General features: G+C 40.1%; 2 protein-coding genes across 6 annotated transcripts in view; one reads left to right on the forward strand and one right to left on the reverse strand.

Moving 5' to 3' along the window:
- macrod1 (mono-ADP ribosylhydrolase 1) overlaps positions 1–22,152 on the forward strand; it is a 176,550-nt gene that overhangs the window by 24,488 nt on the left and 129,910 nt on the right. The window lies entirely within an intron of this gene.
- flrt1b (fibronectin leucine rich transmembrane protein 1b) overlaps positions 5,289–22,152 on the reverse strand; it is a 52,160-nt gene continuing 35,296 nt past the window's right edge. Inside the window, exons 2-3 of the mRNA XM_015007598.2 lie at positions 11,727–12,692; positions 5,289–7,643 (exon numbers count right to left, since the gene is read on the reverse strand). Of these exons, the coding sequence (XP_014863084.1) occupies positions 5,437–7,623 (2,187 nt within the window). The 5' untranslated portion in view covers positions 7,624–7,643; positions 11,727–12,692 and the 3' untranslated portion in view covers positions 5,289–5,436. The remainder of the gene's footprint in view (positions 7,644–11,726; positions 12,693–22,152) is intronic.

Genomic DNA, 22,152 nt, shown 5'->3' on the forward strand with positions numbered 1-22,152 from the left:
CTATTATCCATGCAAACACCGGAGGGCTCCTTTACCTTACTGTGCAGCCTTAAATCACCCTTCACAACACGGTGGTGCAGAAAACACAAAGTTAAACCGCTCTCCTGCACATCAGCGGCCCAATTTGTCAAAAGCAAAGAGGCGACACATGGAGAATGAAATAGATTTAAAAGGAAAACAGTGAAACGTGACACATCACTGTTGTGCTTCAGCAGCAGTCTTTCTCCCAGATTAATTATTTTAAGAAAAGTGATGTGTTAGTAGACGTAACTTAATGGAAGACTCCCCCTTTGATCCCATTTGTGGCAGCGTGAGATTAAATTTCAGACTGAAGCGACGGGCACGCCCGTCTCTGGGTGTGCATCTTCTTCTTCGGGTGTAATGCCAGTTAGAATAATTAAGCTGGAGGGCCTTACGCTCAATAATGGACTTTGACAGCAAAATCAAAAAGGCCTGTGTAGTGACTGATGAGATCTCGGCCCTTTGTTGTTAAGAGCAAAGAGAGAAATGTACAGTGAGCTTCAAACACAGAAGTATAATAATCAGACATCCTTCAATCTGTCGTATAACTCAGCTCTCAAACACGAAGCAATCTCTTCATGCTTTCCGCGTGTTTCCTTCTCAAACGCCCATCACAAGCAGTAAGTCAAAGATGGACACTTATACACTCTTGCGTTCGTTATATTGATCCATGCTTACACAAGCATTAGCACTCACTTAGAATGAGAGGCATGTCTTCACCCAAACATTGCAGAGCAGCGCTCTCACACGCAGCCTCACTTCTTTAAAACATACAACACGCACGCAAACCTAAATAAGTGCGTGCCTTCACTCCGGTCTGCCGGGTTCCTCCAAATTGAATCATAAAGCAGCTGATGTATTCATCCAGTGTGTGTGATTTAACAAGGTTTGCACCGTCTCGTCGTAAATCATATTAATAATCTCAGTCTACCATTGAAGTTTCTTTTTTCGTGTGTCTTTCTAAGCCACCGTGGTGCTTTTTTTTTGGTGTGTTCTTCCTTTTGTTGTTACTTTCATGATCCACCCAATTCATGCAAACACACACACACACAGAAGACACAGAAAACTGGTTTTCCTCTCACAAGTCTTTATTCATCCGCGTAGAAAAAAGACGACAGATCAATAAATGAAACAGCATTTTGCACTCGGTTTTGTCTATACATAAGTGTTTTCATTATCACATCTGAGGATATTTTTAAAGGAAAGATTTTCTAGAAAGAATGAATGGTAGCTTTACTGCTCTTTCAAAAAGTGATTTTAAGAAAAATAAAATACAGATATAAAGAAACTAAAAAAATACACACCAGAGCTCCTTGATTATCATCGATACACAGCAACACAGGAAGGAAAATCAGAAGAGTACAACCAAAAGAAAGAAGGAACGGGTTTCAACACTTAAAGGCTCTATCTAAGTTTCTCCTTTCTCCCTCTCTGTCCTCCTCCTCTTTCATCTGGAAATCTGGCTGTTTAAAAATGATTTTCCATCAAAGTTCCTCCTGCATTTGGGTGTGTTGGTGGGCTCAGTGAGAGGCAGTCAGAGAGCAGGGGCTGCTTTCCTGTGGACGTGTTGGTGTTGAGATGCACAGTGAAGCGGTCGGGCTGTTAGCAGATCCTCTTTGCTTATCTAAGGCCATAAAACTGGACACCCTGAGTCAACAAATGTTTCTCTGCCAACACTTTATCAGCTCATCTTAAATAATTTAGGTTAACCAAACTGTCTGATTTTCAGTGCTTTATCTTAATACAAAAAATGCAAGTTAAAATGGATTCTGCAATTAATCGCAGATTTAACTGAGGCTGCAGTTTTAGATAATCCAAAATGTATAGGAATATCTTCCCATTTCATGTGAAATGTAAAGTTGAAACAAGACATTTACATACATGTACTGTATTCAAAGACACACCTGTTTTCCCTCAACTTTTCATGCTTTAGGTCAGTTAGGAAAAACCCCGTGATTTATACGGTATTTGCTAAATGTCTCGATGAATCTTCAATACTGGATCCAATTTCCAGAGACCTGAAGGTGCTATATTCATCTGTTTAAGTGTAAACATCAGGGGAACGCCCTATCACAGATCGGTTCCGTTTCCCAGAATCCTGTAGTGACATGGGCTGACAGGCCGCTCAGACGAAGAGGCCATTACTCCAAAGCAAACATAAAAATTACACTTTTCATGTGCACTCAGGGACAATAACATTAATTGCTGGAGTCATGTTCTGAGGTCTGACTTTAAAACTGAAGTCACATTTGGGTTAAAAAGTGTGATGCTTGCACCATCCTACTGAGGAGAATGGGAGTGGCAGCCATCATGTTGCCTGGGTGGTTTGCTGCAGGAGGGACCGGTGCGCTTCCCAGGTAACTGGGGACTCACAGATTACATGTCAAGGGTAATATTGTTTGGAAATCTTAAAGGAAGATGTCAAGACATCATCCAGAAAGCTTGGGCAAAAGTGTGCATTTTAATTAGATAGTAACCCTAAGCATGTCGCCATAAAACGGCATAAGGACAACAGAGTCCATGTTTTGTAGTGGCCATCGCAAAAGACTGCTGTGGTATGGAGGAATAGGTCAAAATATTTTACAAATTAAATTAACAAGCAGTTTTTCCAAATAAAAAAAAGAGAAATGTTTGTAATCTTCTTAATTAGAAAGAGGAAATTAAAAAGAGACCTTAAAAAAAACGTTCATTATGCTGGAATTTATTAGATATTAAATAAGTTTGGTGTCACTAACTGACCTGAAACAGAGAAAGCTTCAAATGATTTTCTGTGAGAGAAGGTTGTGTCTTTATTTATAATTTCCATTTCAATGTCTGGTTTACAGAAACCTGAAGTTATTGTTAGCTTCCTAAGTTTGGGGCTTGGACAATCATATTATGTTTTTAATTAAAAATGAACTCCATTGTTTTAAAAACCCTATATATTTTATATTTAGTGTCTGAACATATCTAAGATCACATAAAAAATCTGATAGGGTTGGTTTACTAGATCCATGGTTCTATAGCTGGTGTCACTTTAGTTGCCTTTAGAGACACTCGTAGAAATTTGTTGACAGAAGCTATTTAAAAAGTGTGAAGTGAAGAGTTTGAAGACCCAAACAGCCCATAAAACTGTTCATGATCATTGATCTATAATGAAATATTACATAAAAAGAGAAGTTGGGAATGTTTAAAGAGTCAAGAAAAAGTGAAAGTGGCCACTTATACTGCACTTCATTTACTTATTAAGTCTGAACCTGCATCTGGAGAAGACCTCAAACCCAATGTATCCATGATCCATGTTTGAGCTGCAGGTCAGAAAACCGTTAGGCTCTACCAAGGTTTGTTCTCAGTGTCCACACTAATTACTTTTGGCAGTATAAGCTTACAGCTATGTAGGCATTTAGTCCATTTAAACACTATTAAATAATGTTTAATAGATAAACTCCTCACTCTAACCTCCTAATGGCAGCCATATTGGATTTTGACATCACGGTCGGTGAGCAACTTCATTTTTTCCCTTTTTGAATTCTGTCTTCAGGGAATCTTTGTGTTTGTTTTAACAACATGGATTGTGGACATTTTTCATTCACACATGTAATGCTAATATGTTTATTTTTCCCTTTTCTTGAGAGAATTACAACAAACTGAAAAAGTCCTACTTTGTTATGATGTCTCCACAGCATTTTGAAAACTTTGTATTTTGAGAAGTGGTTTTTTTTTTAAAATTAATGTCCGATGTAGTTGATCATTCAAAAATATTGTGGTTTTTGTATGATCAACCAGGCTGTAGGAGAACACATGAATATCAGAATGCAAAATCACATTTAATATAATAGATATTTTTTATTAGTATGTTCCCCCTCTTTATTTTTCCTGAATCACAATAAAAACAACAGAAAGAAAACAAACGTCTTTAATCAACCCCACGCTCCATAATGCGAGTAATAAGAGCTCAGTCATTATAATTTCCTTCACAAAAATGATCTGCTGCTCCAAGTTATTGCCAAATAAAAAAGTTTGGCCTTACTCTTGAAGATAAATGGGTTACTATTAGGAGATGCATGATTAGTTTCTTTCATTACTGTGTGAAAGATAATTTAATAATAAGACCAAGCCGAATTAAAAACTGGGTTCATGCTGTTCTTCTTAATTCAGAATATTTTTTTTGCTTGGAGATTATTCTGCCTTTTGTTTTTCTTGCCTCTTCCTCACTTTGTTTTATTTATTGAAATGTTCTTCGCTCTATAAATCAAACAAAGTTCAATCAAGTTTTTGACAGAATCATGCAGTCTTTTATCGCTCATGTTTGTTGGAAGCAGTGGCCACGCTGCGGGCAAAATTATATCCTTTTTTAAGATGAAGAAGTCACATTATTCCAGTTGTCAGCCCTCTTCCCCTCGATCTTCTTTTCCTTTTGTCCTCTTTTTTTGCCTCCTGCCGCTTCATTGGTCACACGCCCTTTTTCAACTTAACTCCTGTGTCTTTCTTCTCCTTCCTCGCTCTCTGCCATAAGCAAGCCACCTCTCAGAGAGACTACACCCCCCCCACCCAAACAGCACCCTTCTCTTTTTCCCCTTGTCGTCTTTTATCTTCTTTTCCTCCATCCACCCATCTATCCATCACCCCCTCACACACACTTTCCCCCTCTCTTTCCCACTCATTAGTCTACCCATGCTGTGGTTTGTGTCTCCCGTCTCTGTCAGAGCTGTTATCACTGCTGTCAGCTCCTTTGGCGAGAACAAAGTCGTCCTCTGCTCACAGCACCACAAAAGACACGAGAGGAATGAAAGGAAAAGAGCTTCAGCTCCAAAAAAAGGAAAAAAAAAACTAAAAAAGAGGCGGAAAGATGGAAAAATTAAAAGGGGGGGGAGTAAACCAGAGGAAAGAAGGGAGCAAGGAACACATCTTTTTATGTCAGCCATGATGCATTGTCATCTGTGGGTTATAACAACCATTGATTTCTCCTTTCTGTCACCCGTTTTATCTATACAGCACAGAGCTTACAGTTGGAAGGAAGATATGAGCGCTATCTCTATACACATCAAGTGCCTTTTCCTCATATTATAAATATATCTCCTGCTAAATCAGCTAAGCCTAGTATATCAACCTCAAATAATTTACCGTGTATTATTATGAGCTGAGAAGAGCAGTAGGTTTGAAAGACACTGAGATATCCAAAAGAGGAAACATAACCATTTAGAACAATAAGCAGTGCTGAGAGAAGAGCCTACTGTATTTTGTAGGATACAGCAGAAGAGTATAGTGGGACTCTTACTTCTGTTGCTTATTAACATTGTCCCATCATCATCATCATCTACTAAGCAAACCAATCAGAATCGAACCATCAGAGGCACAGAGGGTACTTTGGAAACCAAGGGCAAAATGCCACCAGCCAACAGGGCTCTGGTAGCTCAGGGATTGTGCCCTGCATCATCACGTGTAGGCATAATCTATGTCAGGGATGCCACCCTCTCTGTAGCCACGGTTGGTGCCATAAGTGACATGATGGTGGCTGGCTTGGCTGAGGATAGTGCCATTGAGACTGCCAGCTCCATGGCTGCTCCGATAGGTCCCATTAGCTTGGGAAGAAGAGGAGGAGGAGGAAGGGAAAATGGTGTGGATGTAGGTAACGTCCTCCAGCTTAGGCTGCAGGGACTGATGGGCCATAGCTGTCATCTGAAAGCCTGCAGGAGGGGCCCTGATCTCCAGGATGGAAGTGTCTTTCTTGGTCCCTGACTCTACGTAGTCATCGTAATGCTTTCCACCCCGGCCTCTGCTGTATGAACCCGAGTCCCCAGACATGTAACCTGATCTCTGTCCATACCAGCAGAAGATGGCAAAGATGAGAAGCAAGCTCACCAATGCTGTGGCACCCCCTATAATTCCAGCCAGTGGCAGAGCTGTTAGCTCAGAGTCCTGTCCCTCTTTGTCTGCACCATCCCCTCCAGAGCTGACATCTCCAGTCTCTATCTGAGCACAGGCTGGAGCTGAGTCTTTACTATCTGTGTCCATGCCTCCAGCTCGAGATGAGCCCATGCTGGATCCCCCAAAGGAGACCTCCTGTCGCAGTGGCAGAAGGCAGATGAGGTAACGGGAACGTGGAGTGAGCTGGTTAAGGAGGTACTGCCTCTTCTCTCCAGCAACCAAAGTCTCTGTCATTGAGCCCAGAGCTACGCTGCTTCCCATTCTTAGCCATGACAGGCGGAAGGAGGGTGCTGGCTGTGGGTACAGCCAACTCACAAGGACACTGTCTGAAGAGAGAGGTTTAACAGTCAACTCAAAGGCCTCTCCAGATACTTGTCCACCTTCCCCCGGAGGCAGGGGCATAATGAGACCTGGCCACTTAGGCCGCAGAGTGAAGAGAGAACCTTGTGTGGGGACCAACAGAGGGGCAGTTGTGGTGGTCCCATGAGGGACTACTGGACTCTCTCCAACATCATCTTCACCTCCTCCATTTTTTTCGACTGGGTTCACCACTTCTCCAGGACTAGAACCTGCCGGGGGGCCTTCACACTGCTCCATTAGTGATGTTAGATCTCTGAGCGACTGGCCCCGTACAGACTCTGGCCCCTGACAGACAAGGCCTCTGACTGTCACTGCTGACCCACGGCCATGCAACCAGGAATGAAGCCAGCGAAGGTTGCAACCACAGTTCCAGGGGTTTCCTCGAAGCAGCAGTAACTCCAGGCTTTCGGTGTCTCTCAGAATCCCTCGTGGCAGACTGGTCAGATTGTTTCCTGACAGGTCCAACCTTTGTAGGCGCTTCATCCCATCCAACGTTGCCCTTGGAATGTGGGTCATCCCGTTGTCTTGCAAGTGTAGTCGAACCAGGTGAGCTGAAGGCAGGTTGACTGGCGGTGACTGTAGAGCATTCCTGACCAGCGACAACTCCGTCAGGTTAGATAAACGAGAGAAGGTATCGTCTGCGATCCGCGTGTTGGCCAGCAGGTTTCCGTCCAGGACCAGACGTCGCAGGGAGGAGAGACCACGGAAGGCATGCGTTGGGATGGTGCTGATCCTGTTGTCATCCAGTCGCAACTCTTCCAGTGACGCGGGAAGGCCTGCTGGGATGCTCGACAGGTGATTCCGAGACAGAAACAGCAGTCGTAGCCTTGGAGTCCCAGAAAAGGCTCGATCCTGGATGCTAACTGTTGATATTGAGTTATCATCCAGGTGTAAACGTTCTAATAATGGTAACTTGGCCAAAGCTGATCGTGGTAACGTTCGTATATTATTATCCTGCAAATGAAGCTCCTTTAGGGACGGAGGAAGGTGTATCGGAAACTCATCCAGCTGGTTGGCGTAAAGGTATATCACTCGTATAGAAGTGCTGCGTTCCAGTGACTGTGGCAGCCCGGCGTTGCTCAGCCGGTTGCTCTGCAAGTAGAGGATAGCAGCCGTTAATGGCAGCGGAGGGATTATGCTCAGGCCACGGTCGTTGCAGTAGACAAAACCCTCATCACAGCGACACACGGAGGGACAAACAATTCCCTCATCTCCCTCGCCTGTCTCCATGGCGATTGCAGCTGCCGCCAGCTCCAGCACCTCAGCCAATAAGGTGAGGACCAGGAGGAGGAGAAAGAGCCAATCGCGGAGCTCAGCAAGACTTTCGGCTGCCATGTTGGTGAATGGTTCCTGACCTGAAGAGAAAGAAAAGTTATATTAATACTAGGATAGGTCAATCATTCTAAAGCCAAAGGTGTACTGATATATTACATTCAAATAAAATAAAAAAACCCTGACAGCTGAAGCGATTTCTGAGACGCTCAGTTTTCAATTCCCACCTGCTGGCTAAAAGTGAGGCCTTTTTTCTCAAGAGTTGAAAAGAGTTGGGAATAGAACAGTCAGACGCCCTGAAGAGAAACTGTCCAGTTCTATATGGGTCAGAGCATCCAAGCAGAAGACAAAGTGACATTTAGATCCAGTGAGTTCAACGAGGGGTGGGTTGACCGGCGATAAAGATCATAAGAATCGGAGAAAGCAAAGAGACAACAGAAATGGAGAAAATTGGACACTGACAGTTGAAATGGGGGGGAAATAAGTGAAGAGGGCTTTATTTTCTATGAGGTTAACAGAACTGGAGCGCGTGACACAAAAATGAAATGGAGGATAGATCGGGGAGAAGGAGATTAGATTAATTGGCTCTGGTGCAGTTGATGGATCTGAAAACAACACAAGTATCAAAGTTGCTGTGACAGTGTTAGATCTGACCCTGGCAGAAAAGGAGGATAATAACTCAACAGAGAAACATTAATTTCACAGATTTTTGAAGGTTTACTCTGATGCATAATGTGTCTGTTTGAGGTCATGACCACTTTGTGAACTGTGAACACAAATTAATAACCACACTGAGCACTAAGTGCACGTAATGTGCAGTCTTTAAATTCTACAACGTGTATAATGCACATTTTCATCAAGCGGTTATTGTTTGTAAATTTTTCCAGACACACTTTGTCTGGAAACCTTTTTTCATTCAGAGAAATATTATTAAAGCACTCTTAAAAACTACTGTCTCACTTGCAGATGTAAAACACAAAAAACCCCAACAAAATTCAGTTCTTGAAAAGAAAAAGCTTTTCAAATTAATCTGGCCTTTTCTTACAAACTACCTCTTACCTTAGGTTAGTTCCCCCCTGTTCCATGTTTCCTCTCTCTGTTAATAATTGCTGCTACTGTGGTTTACTGGAACCTTAAACAGTTACTTTGTAAACCTTTGTAAACCTTTCAAAATGAATGGGTGTGGCTAATGTTATTTATTTATTTTTTTGCATAGAGCCAACTATGTTTCCACTTAAAATAAAAGTATTTATTTAAGATTTGGATTAACTAAGGTTGTCCTTCATATATATACTCCAATGATCTAAAAGATTTAAAGTTGAGAAAACGCTGAAAAATTTTTTCTTAGCACTGTATGTGTTTTGCTTAATATTTTGTTCCCCACCGACCCCCCCCCAAAAAATCTATAGATTGAAATTTAATAGCACAAATGTTTACAATCTAAGTAATATAGTGTCTTTGGTTTCCATTTCAGTGCAACTATATGTACAATTGGAGCCATGTACAGTAACAAATTTGTTGAAATTACATTTTAAGCAATAAACCCTTTGTCTTCAGCTAGCCTGAGGCAGGAAAATGTGCCCTGATGGGAAAGGGCTGACATGATTTGACAGCACATTTGATAAACAAATCCTCCAAAGGCAAGTTTCTTTTCTGCCCCCCTTCTGTATATGCACATGTGTGTTCGTGTGTGAACTCTGTGCTCGATGCAAAATTGCCCTTCGGCTGCAGTCAAAATCCATGCAAAGCAAACAAGAGATGGCGACAATAGAAGAAATGAAGAGGTTGGAAGGGGGTGAGGAGACAGATGGAGACTTGGACAGTCAGTCATGGGAGGAGAGGGGAAATGAGTTTCTGGCAGTGAAGACTGAAGTCGGTATCAGCTGAGTTCGCTGCAGAAAGAAGAATGGATCCAATCCCTGACTGGGTGTTGTTTTTTTTTCTGTTAGATAGGTGTAAAAATAGCTGTGCTTGGTACTTTTATATGCCTCTGTTGCATGTCTCTGTGAAAATGTGACAGAGATCGGTATCTACAACAACCAGCTCCTGTCTCTGCCTGACACGATATTAGATACATCAGGGCGAAAAAGTGTCTGTGTCACAGAATTTGGCATTAACCCTGACTTCACTTTCTCTGTTCATAATCTTATTTTTAGCTCAAATCTGTGTTTGGAAGACAGAAAAAGTACAACAGATATACACAGGCACATAAAGGGAGCGTAAAGGTAGGAGCTGAGACCAGATTGGGATGCTCTATGAATATCAACTAGTATATGTTTCAGTGCCACAACATCCCCACTTCCCTCTCATAAATATCCTCTTGGCACAAGCTTGTTTGTGTATTTTCGCCCACATGCCAAGGTTTCCAATCGACATGTTGCTTTAATGATCCTCAGATTTTCTGTCCTATGCCGTCCCTTATTCGATCTCTTGCTGTCTCTTCTCTCTGCTTCTTTATCTTTTACACCATCTATCTCGCCCATCCACACGCCTTCCCTTCATGACCTGTCATTATATCCACTTTAAGGTTTGTTTACAGAACTATCCTTGTCCTCTCTTCCACTGTCTCTATTTTCTTCTAATCCTCTTTTATCGTTTCCTCTCCAGTTGTTTGTTGATTCCTGCACACTGAGATTGGATCAATCAGAAGGGGTTTAGTCTTCCTGCCTACAACTCCTCAGCTCCTCTCCTCTCTTCCTTATTAACAGAGATCTGGATGCAGCAGACCACCTCCTTTGCTTACTCCTACTCCCTCATCCTCTTTCTCACTCCTCAGCCTCATCTTTATTGTAGAGATGCACTGATCAGAGATTCTGTGTCTCCAATTTTGTGCATTTTGACATTCAGAAACTGATTTTAATTGATTCACCTTAAGAAATATAAATCAGCCTTTCAAAGTATATTTTCTCTACTGTATGCATTTTTCTAATTCAAGTGTCTGGAAGTAAAATGCTTACTAATGTAATAAAATCTTAAAGGTTTGGAATGTAAGTTTCTGTACAAATAAAACCAACTAAAGAGACCAGAATATCTACTTTTTCATTTTACGTGACAGATTATTGCGACTTAAGTCTTGTTTGTATCACCAGATACTCGTTTAATTTTTGCAAGATCCATTCAAAGTAAACGAGTTGTGTCCAGCTTCAAGTTTGAGCAGATGTACTGCCATATAGAGCTGTGAAAGAGTATAACAGCATTTCAAGGGGAAGAAAACGTTACGTCTACAAACATAGTGATTGTAGTGTGATCTGTGGTGTTAATTTGTTTCCTCCAGTCTTGGACAACTTGCTGAAACCTATTATATCATGACTTCTGCTGTCAGGTCATCAGATCCTTACATCGAGTTTAAACAAACTTGTGTTTTGCAGCTTGTTAACGATCAAAATTTCACAAAGTCAATCTCTAAATGCTTAAAAGCAAAATTCCAAAAAAAAGTAAAAAAAAAAAGGTTTGGGGAGGTCTAGTCAAAGTCCAGACTACTAAGATGTGAAACGGGCTGTTGGTTCTAAAATCCTTTGATTTGGCTGAATTAAAACAAAGATCAAACAAAAATTTCTTCACTTTTTGCCAACTATCAGAAACATTTCATGGCAGGTTTTACCAGGAGTGCGAAAACCAGTTTACACGTTGGGCTGGGTTGGTTTGGATATGTGTTTTGTAATAAATAAAATTTTCACTTATAAAAAGCATTTTTGCATTTAGTCAGGAGGAAATCTTTGTCTGACGTCTCTCCTATCTTGTAGCAACCTGAATCTTCTTCCCCCTTTTATTGTTTCTGTGAATTTATTTTCAACTTCTCACTAATACTGAAAAAGAGTTCCACACTGAAGACTGTTATCAGTGTAGCTTGTTACAGTTTAGGTATGGCAGAAAAGAGATCAACCATTGATAGGGTTAGTGGATTGTATAATCAACCAGTTTCTTGGCGCACCTCAACTTTTTGACTTGATGTGTGCCGACCAACATGCCCCACAGTTAAAACAGGTTCTAGGAAAGGTCATCCTTGAAGCACTGAGCCTTTGTGTGTCTTTGTATTTTTTTTTTCTTATCATGCAGCAGAAAACGACCCGTAGGTGTAGTGAATCTCAATGTGATGAAAGCACAGCAAAGACGTGTGTGTAAAAGGTCTGATCGACCCGGTGTGTGATTGCCGAGGGCTTTCTAACCTGCTCAGTCTCTGTGTCTTTCACGTCCGCCGCAGCTTTGTTTTTCCTGTATCAGGGATTTGTGGAGAAGAGTATTAGAGTGTCTGTGCGTGTGATTGAGGATGCTGCTTTGGATCTCTCTGTGTTAGCACAGTTTCACAGTCTTCTTTGAATCGCTCAGATGTGTAGCCTCTTTCCTTTGGGCTGTTGAATCTTCCTCAGCTTGGGTGAATGATGATAGGGATGATGATAGCCTGTTCTCCAGGGCTCCACAAGTAGCAATATCAGCATGGCTCAAAGCCGCCACAGCGTCCACATTGGTGTGTGTTGGGCGGGTGTTAGTCCTCCTGCCAAGCTTGTTCTCTCTTTCTGGGTATGGAGCTTTCAGGCCTGCCAACTTAAGTCATCTTCATTGAGTGTCCAGAGGTTTAATTCTGAAACAAACCCTCCACACCCAAATGCTACAGTCGGGCGGGCAGGCAGGCAGTCAGAGGATGGCTGGGAGCTTAAGGGTCCTTCTTGGAAGTCAAAAGCAATCCTGGATCCCCATGCAAGCACTAGGTCATGCTAAAATAGTACAGTGCCATGTCACACTTGCTTTGAAGAGGCAGGTTGTAATTTTAATTGATGCGTAGTTGGGGAGAGAGATGAGAAGAAGCAGCAAATAGTCCTCAAAGGAGAAAATCTGATCTCTTGTTTAGGTTTTACAAGCACAATTATGATTATATAAACGTCACAGTTTGATGATAATAATAAAGATGTTAAGAGGATATGATGGACAGAGCCTCTTCTGCTGTCCCTCAGTTTTAGTCCAACTATCCTCTTTAGTTTACACAAATCAACTGAAAATTCAGTGGATATTCACTTCTGTATTCAATCCACCTGGAGCAGTGCAGGTATGGAGCTCCAATGAGGAGTTCTGCTGCGGTCTCTTTAAAATCCTTCACTTTAGCAGATCAGCCGCTGGTTGGGATGGCCGTCAATCATCTGAAAAGACAGAGCAGAATGGAAAGAGAAATTAGAATTCATGTGGAGAGAAAGGAAACGAGCCTGAAGAAATATTTGTTTTTTTGCTTTACTAGTATTTTATTGCTGCCGTTATTTAGCTATGGATTTGTTTAATCCATTTATTTTAATAATAATATGATACTGATATTTAAAAACAATGGTAGTGGTAATAATAATAATCAGAAATAACTATAACTTTGTAAATGTACCTCTACATTAACAACAAAATGAACTGTTCAACTTGATACATACACAAACCAGATACAGAAGCATGACTTTTTTTGCCATTTATTTCTTGTTTTTTCATATGAATTTATTAATTAAAATTCATGTCTTTGATAAGCTTCCCACACATAAGCTTAAGTTGCCGCTCTTGTTTTATTTTTGCCAGGTAAGGGAGTTTGGCTGGTTATCCAGTGTTATTTACACCATCATTATTATTGTTCAAGCCCACCCAAGCTGATTTTGGGCCAGAGGTGAGGGCACAAGCAGCATCGATGAAAGGTCTATCGTTCAGCTACAGTCAATTAAATATCACTGATTAGCTTCTTAAATGACCCATAAAAACCATTATCCACCTGGGAGAACAAGGCTTTACTGCTGGGCGTCATTGATTTATTTACAGAAAGGCCAGCACCGTGTTTTACTTTTAAACTTTTGTCACTGCTGACTAGTGTCCCCAACTGTGTCTCACTGCATGGCAAGGTCATGTTTGCTGCGCAGCCGCATCCCCAGTAGTTGCTGTTCTGGTAAGTCAGTTATGACCTGGAAGGCACTGGAAGAGGTGGGCAGAGGGTAAACTGAACCAAAGCAGACTCAGAGAGGTATAAACTTAGATTTTTTTTTCCGGAGTAAACACTCCTGTATATTACAGATTTTTTTTTGTAAATAAATAATAGAACATTTTCTGAAGAAAACTTAGATACCTGGAAAGGTCTGGCCAATTCTTCAAATTAAAAGGATTTGGTTGCCAGTTCAGTTTACTGAAACTGAACTATTTTAGTTTCAGTAAACTGAACTGAAGTTGAAGCGATTTGTCCACACCATGTTCACAAAGTCGTTGAACTGCAGTCTGTAGAACACGGTTGTCTTTCCGGCAGAGTCTAATCCAAAAATGGTGATGTGAGAGGACTGGAAGAATGACATGTTGGAGGAAAACTTCGGCTGTTCAGACAGTCCATTCCCCATCATTCCACATCGGGAGGAACAGGAAGTAATCCGCATAGGCGCTTATAGTCCGAAAAGGCAGCAGGAATTACCTCTCAGTGCGAGAGTCCTCTGTGGATAGAATTATTAAATCCGTGTTTCCAATATGTTGGCTTCTACTGTCACAATCCTTGAGTTAAGACCAGAGAGGACATCTAAAGTGTGGACAGGATTGTTACTCATTGGTCCAGAGTCTTCAGAATAAATTCAGTCTAACTTTTTATTTGGAGATCAAGGTCTCAGACTCTAGAGGAGGAATGAAGAGCCAGAGAATTAAAGTTCCTTAAGGTTCAGTGGGAAGTTGCCAAAGTGTGCTGGCGTTGGTCCACTGAGTTCAAAATCAGTGCCATCGTCTATCAGGTGATGTCAGTGCAATTTGTGCTTCCCTCTGCTGATGGGCTTTATGGGGATCCTGGTTTCATTTCCCAACAGGACTTGGAACCTGCCCTCACTGCCAACAGTACCAACCCCTGCTTTAGTGAGCGTGACCATGTCCATTCACTGCATGTGAACGGACAGAAAACTGGCCTGACCTGAGCCCCATAGAGGATCTATGGGGTCAAGAAGAAGAGCCACCAGAACCAATGCAGAAAAGCTGAAGGGCACTATTAAATGAACCTGGGATTCCTTAGCACCTCAGCAGACCCCTGGACTGCACTGATGCAGTAATTCATGCTAAAGGAGTCCTGACCAACCATAGAGTAGGTATAATGGACACACTTTGAGTAGGCTGGCATTTGGCATTTCCTATGCCACTACTTCTCAAACAACATTTTGAATTTATTTACTGAAATAAAGTAACATCTGGATGATATTCTAATTTATTGCTCCTGCAGTATTTAAATTCTGGTGATGGAGTTTGGATGCTATTCCTAAGATATATAGATTATTTTTTTCTTTTCGAGTTTCAGTTTGTTTTTTTAAATACCAGCTGTGTTTTAAGCAACGCCAAGATATAATGTTGAGCTTCACTGTTGGCACAATATGGAGAACTAAAACGACTAAATAATTATCCCCCTCAGAACGGTTTTACCTTTTAAAATTAAGTACATTGTGAAAATGCTTCTTGAAGGTCAACACTGCATATGTACAGCATTACGCTCCCAGCGGACAACAAACCTCCCATTAAGCAAACGGCATGTTTTATGTCGGTTCTTTTTTTTTTCTTTCACACAAAGCTGAGGAGCTTTCATTAACCACCACTCGCTAAGTGCCTGTATCTTATGAGCAAAATGAAACCCCTGGTGAACACTGGTTTTAGAAATATAAGGTTTTCATCAGGCACACACAGAGTACACAGAGACAGATTCATCAGAAGCCATTAACTGCTCTGCTGCTCACATTCGTCCGTTCACTTCAACCCACAGTAAGTAGACTACAAAGCCAACTGGGAGATTTTCATCCAGTTTGCAAAAACGCAAACAGAAACAAATAAAACTGTCCTCATTTTCCTTCCTGAAGGACACACGATGAATCTGAGTAGGATTTGTTTAACAGACTAAAGCCAGAGCCTGTGTGTGTGTTCAGGAAGGGTGCTTAATGCCTAAACTGAACGCCTGACAGTGTAGATTCAAGGTGACGGTATGTGTGTGCATTTTTGTTTTACATTCAGCAGCATCCCTGGTTAAACAGATGGGAAAGAATGCATTTTACTGGGCGCAGTTTATAGAAAGCGGTTATGTAGTGATATAAATTGTCCTATTCATAAAAACAGCAGCAATGTGATATCCGGTTTGTGGATTGTAAACTGATTTCTATGTGCAGAGTGAAGCTGAAATATGTGATGAAAGCAGATTCATTTGGGACAGAAGACTAAACATAGTTTGAAAAATATAATTTACATAGAAAGAACATATTGGGGACTAAAGACTAAAGAGAAGCAGCATTCAGCTTCTATGCATCACAAATCTGGAACAAACTTCCAGAAAACTGCAAAACGACTGAAACTCTGAGTTTCTTTAAATTAAAAATAAAATGCCACCTGTTTATGGTTGCTTTTGAATCATAATAAATGGAACATTGACCAACGTGTTTGATGTGTATTGATAGTTTTGATGATGCCACTCATTAAAATGTAATTTTTGTTTCTGATTTCTCAATTGCTGACTGTATGGTGTATTTTGTGGCTTTTTTGTGTGTTTTTATAATGTAAATTACTTTGAACTGCCTTGAACTGAAGTAAAGTTGATTGATTAAAGAAATTACCTAATCATACTTCCAAGAATATAAAAGTTAGTTTAAACAGGATGATATATAGCTTACAAAAAGAATAAAGTGATTAAATATACTGCTAAGGCATTTAAAAAATATTGACAAGAAAATAATATTAAATGGACATTAATGAGTTATAATGAAACGATAATAGGCATAAAAATGCAGTAACATCAACAGAGATATTACAGAAGTCAGTAAAAGTAATTAGGGTGTTTAAAACATCTCATTAGAGTTTCAGGAGTAACAGGGTCTCTCTAGGAACTTGGGCTCTAAAATATGTTCATATTTTCCATACTAAGCCTTTATGGATAAGTCTAACATTTTTTTTATTTATTCTTCCAACAGTTTCTTCTTTTATTTTATTAACCACGAGTAGTTTCTGGTAAAAATAGCTGTATTTTATTTTTGGCAACTGCAATAAAATTTTGTCATGTTATTCACTAACAGGCTCATAGCAAAATATAGATTTAATTAGATTTGGCTTGAAAACTGAGATTTCTATAGCTGGCTAGATTGTAAGAATAAGTAACCTTCATGATACTTAATGCATACTGTATGAATGTGTTGAAATTAGGTAACCTAAGTTTAAAACTACTAGGAGTCCAAATAAAATAAAATTATACAGTTATAGCATATTACATATGCACAGTTATATACGCAGTTATATTAAACTTGAATAAATTGTTAGGCAGTAACTTTCGCAGATTTTACAATGTCTTTAGGAAATGGTCTTTAAGAAATCTTAAGTCTCAAGTCTAAAGTAGTGAAACATGCAGAACACCTGGAACTAAGAGACGAAGTGATTTCATAATACTGTTTGGGTAAATAAAATAAACAATCAAAGAAAATTGAAAAAGAATATACTTTAAGTAAATCTAAGTAAATTGTTTATCTATATACAAATAACTTTTATGGATGAAAAAGTAAACTCATTTGAGAATTTATTTTGATGCTCCAAATATAAATATTTCATATTGTACATATTATTTTATTGTAAGATAATACTTGATTTCTCTTTAATTTTTAAGTAAAAATACCACACAAAACACATCCATCATCTATGGTCATCAAACAGCATTTCAGAAATATGGAAGACGGGGTAGAAAGCCACTACTCGGTGCCTAGACACTCACTCAACACTGTATTGATCAGACATCATTTTGTAAATAACCAGTTGACATCAGGAGCATTGGTGAAAATAGACTGATATGTGACGCTAATTATCAGAACAAGACCTTAATCAAGGTGTTGCTAAAACTCAACCCTTGGTGTACCTATGATTATGATTTTGTGTTTGTTGTACCCCCAGTGAGCCATGCATCTGTCATTTGGTAGACCAGTTTATAACAGTCATAGCTAGACCTGTCACAATAACCAATAAATAATTAATTGCATGATAAATTAAAATGAACTGAATATTGTGTTTTCCCTATGTTGTGTACAATGAATGAGAGAATGCACCGGAGGCTGTAGCCTCTGTATGTCTGTCATGTAACCTGTTCTGGATGTTGTATTCAGACAGTTGGAGACCAAAGCAGCCGAAACATCAGTCATCAAAGAAAAGTTTATAGAGCAGGAGAAAAATAATAGAAAAAAAAAACCCATCTGTTTGTATGCGATTACCTGGAACCATATTAATGTTTGCAACTAGCCTAATTATCAACCACTAGCATCAAAACAGGTCATAAACAAGTAATAACTTTAAGTCAAATGCTTCATATAAAAGCACAGTCAGCAAGATAAAGATGCACGTTTATTGAAGACAGTCTTATTTATCTGGTTAGATTTATCTATAGAAACAAAACTCTGTCCTGTAGAAACTCCACTTGGTACAAAATATCTGTTGCTCTCGAGAAATACTGAGACTGCATGCACTAGATTAGCAACGATAAATTAGTTAAGTGGGATGCAGTCACAATACAAATGTAGACCATGAAGAAGGCTGCCGTCACATATGCTGTGTGCTTTTTACTGCACTTTAAAGCTGTAGTTCTCAAACCTATACATGGCATTAATTTAATGTGATGACTCAGATCAGTATCAGTGGAATGTATTGTAATTGGGACAGCCCTAATGAAAACTATTGTCAGAGAAGAGAAAATCCTCCCTGTATTAACAGCAGTGCTTTCAAAAGAACCAGAGCTTCTTTCTCTCTAAGGTTAATATACGGAGGATTGAGCTAAAGTGTAAAACTGCTGTGATCTGATCGTTCAACATGTTATTTTTGGGAAACCAAAACACGCTCATGCCATTTAAAGAGGTAATCTCTCCTGGTAAACCTTGATCCCTAATATGCTGCAGTGCTTCCCAGGGATGATTGTTTATTTGAACAACATCAAACCCCAATCTGTATGTGCAAACAACAAGATTACTTCATTGAGGAAGACTGCAGTTGCTAAGCTAACATGTCTGTAGGCATGACCTTAAACCAGATCAAAACAATTATCATATTAAAAGGAAACACATAAGAAAAACTTTGCAAGAATAGTAAAAAGTCAGACTTTCCAAACTCTAATGATGCACCACAATGGTAAACACACTCCTCTCTAAATATTTTTTTGATGTTTGTGTTTACATTGAAGTGTATTGTTCTTCTTGAGTTCCAAAGCTGAATTAAAGTCTATAATTTAGCATCATTAGCTGTGTATAAAAAGCAGCGGTCACCTTGAATATTAAGAGCAGTTAGTTTAAAACGACCTCCTGTAATATGATTTGCTCTGAGGTCCAACCTTTCTTACACCCTTCGCTAATCTTTATCTACTGCATACAAAATATCTGCCTGTATTGGTGCCTGTAAGTGCCTACTGAAGATCAGCAGCATTTCCCCACAGCTCGCTGCCATCACCCATTAGATCCTGACGTGTGCATAAAGTTAAGGCTGCCCTTCAAACTTTCTGTCAGGGATTTAAGAAGTCAAACCAGTCATAGAGAGATGGAGAGGGGTGGGGGAGTGTGCATGAATGAGAAAAGCAGGCAGCCAAGAGTCAAAAACATTTAGACAGACGTGAGTTTATAAAAATGTTTATCAAGGTGTGTGGAAGGTTACAGGAAAGGGCAGGAGGTTACTGTCTGGCATTGTGTCTCCCACATTTCTAATAAACATGCCACCCAAGATGCATGGCGTGCAAATTTACCCACAAAACTCTTTGGCATGTCCACTTTGTAGTCACTTTATTAGGCAGACCTTGTAGCAGGTTGAACCATTTTTTCCCCTTTAGAACTGCCTTATTTCCTCAAGCCACAGGCTCAACAAGGTTTTGGAAACATTACTTGGGGACTTTGTTTCATACTGACATGATAGTATCGCTCAGTTGCAGCAGATTTGTGCTTTGCACTCCCATTATGTGACTCTACATGTTCACCACATCCCAAAGTGGCTTTGTTAAATTGAGATCTGGTGACAACAATGCTTGGGTAGGCCGTGGTGTTTCAACTCGGCTCAAGTGGTACTTAGGGGCACAGAGTGTGCTGAGAAAATAACTCCGTAATAGTACTAGTACAACACCCCACCAGCCTGAATCACTCACTCATACGAGGCAGGTTGGATCCATAGTTTCAGGTTTACACCGCCAGCTGACTGCTGAGACTCACTGAGCCAGGCAACATTTTGTCACTTGGTTATTGTCCAATTTTGTGAAAGGATTGAAGATCCAGTTTTCTGTCCCTAGTTGTCATCAGTGGCATCGGGTGTGGTTTCTGCTGCTGTAGTCCATCTACTCTGTGCGTAGGTTGGTTGTAATGAGTGAGCTTCTCTCGTCATCATGAACCATTTTAACTGACATCAGCAGGACGTATGCGTTCTCTGTCTCTTTGTTTCGGAGACACAGAGACAACTCTCTGTCAGTTCTGTCAACCCCAGCAGGTTGTTCCCCTGTTTTGGCATTGTCAAAAATTTTGTTGCTGCTCCTTTAACTTGACCACCTTGCCATCTCTTATTCTAAAACTTTTTATGCATCATTAAACAACTGTCGCCATTTATTTTGCAGCATAAATATATCCATGCATGATGGAGCTCTTCGCCTTCTCTGTAAGGTTGAGTTTCTCCCCCCTATGCAGGTAGCTCTAATCTCAGCAGCTTGTTTTCAGGATATTCAGGTCATGATGCATCTCGTGATCAATATTGAGGTTCGGAGCGTGGACGGACTGGTAAATTGAAAGTTTCACGTTGTAATCCTGCCATCACTCTGACTCCACCAGGTCCAATCAATCACACAATGAATGCATCTTAACTACAAACCAACCGCCTCTCTGAATCACTGAGGGTTTAAATCTTTTTAATTTATAAACTTAAGTATTGTTCGATTACTGCATCCCAGTGGGAGATAAATATCTGATCTCTTCACTATCATCAAAGCCCTTTACTCTGATGCTATAAAAAGGTTGAAATAAATCTGGCTTTCATTCGGGAATTGTTCCTTTGAGCAGCTTTATGCCAAAATACTAGAGATTAGAGCAGACTATAGAGGCAATGAAGAGCTAAATAAGTGTTTGATTCACTGATGTCTACTCCTGGAGTATATTTGTTGTCTTATTTAGCTTCTTCTCAGGTGAATTCAAGCGTGTATAAGGTAATGCAACATTTAGATTAGATTTTATTAAATTAAACAGTAAACTGTAAAGTTGTCTATATGAATTATTTGACGGGCAGACCTGAAATAAAAAATATATGTACTTTCTCTTTTACTTATACGAACACCAGTATGTGGAGAAGAAGATGAACAATGGAAGAAAAGAGCTGGTTCTCATACTCCAGCGACCCCGTACTACTTTGGTCAATAACAATAACTCCTTGACCCTGCCGCATCTTATCTTACGTTGTTCTTGGTTTTTTATTTTATTTTTATGCATAACACAGTTCACAGAAATGTCCTGTTCCTCATGGGGACAGAAATCTCTCTGCTTTTTGTTTTCCAGCCAGTGACAACTGTGCAGCCTTCAGGCATTCAGCACTGTGTGACTTTCACTGTGGCCTGTGTGAACATTCACCCACAGGTTTTGCTTTGAATAGTAATGATGAAATATTAGCTATTTATTTTCCTCAGCTGAGTGAAGGCAGAGACGCCCGGTGACAACAACATGGCTGAGTGAACTGACGGTAACATAACGGCATGGACACCTTAGTGCTGCTGATGACTGCATGAATAGCAAATAGAAGTGGCAAGAAGTCTGTTTACAGGAGGGTGTGCAGATGCGCAACTTTGAGCATCAATTATTACAGGTTCCAGATGGTGGAACAATGTGGATAGATACATATCCAGGATATTCATATCTGCTGTTTATGGCCAATCTTCCACCTCTGATTTATGTACAGCTTTGACCTGCCAATGCCAATTTTAGCTGACTCGATTCCTTGTAGGCGCTATAACATTGGAAGATGGTCAATACGTACATCTATAGTATACATTTATGTTTGATGAGCAGAGGCAACATCACACCACTGCGTGAGGGAACAGTTGCTCTTCAACAGGGTTTTACAGTTATTTAAAAAAAAAAAAGAGGATCACGGGGTTCATAATTTAAACATGTATTAGTAGAAGTTATTAACAATTAGTGCAACATTCCCTTAGCTAAGACTGGTAGTTCTCAAACAACACTGCAAACATTTTCCCAAGTCCATCATGTTAAATGGCAAGCAGAGGTTGAAATGTCAAAAGACTAGAATGGAGCAACTTTGCTCTAATAGTCATCTTACTGTTTGCTGCACGTCTTGCTCTCTCTCGCTCTCTCACAGAAGATAGTTTTCTTAAAATGGCTTTCCATGTCCATTCTTCCTCAGCTCAACCACCCTGCTGATGCTATAAATCGCTGTACAGTCTTCATCGTACAGTAACGACTCCCACACAGCAGCGTTATTGTCAGCATAATGTGGTAGTGTTCAGCATGCTGCATTCACTGTATCGAAAAATATTCACTTTTTGTGTTGCCATCTGATTTCCATTATTAGATCTCTAGGAGAGATCGGTTTCTAAATTTGAGAGTTATAAAACAGCGATTGGTCTTAAGATGATTAAGAGGATTC

This window comes from Poecilia mexicana, unplaced genomic scaffold (assembly GCF_051168715.1).
Source record: "Poecilia mexicana isolate PSO_F unplaced genomic scaffold, ASM5116871v1 scaffold_10, whole genome shotgun sequence".
Taxonomy (NCBI): Eukaryota; Metazoa; Chordata; class Actinopteri; order Cyprinodontiformes; family Poeciliidae; genus Poecilia; species Poecilia mexicana.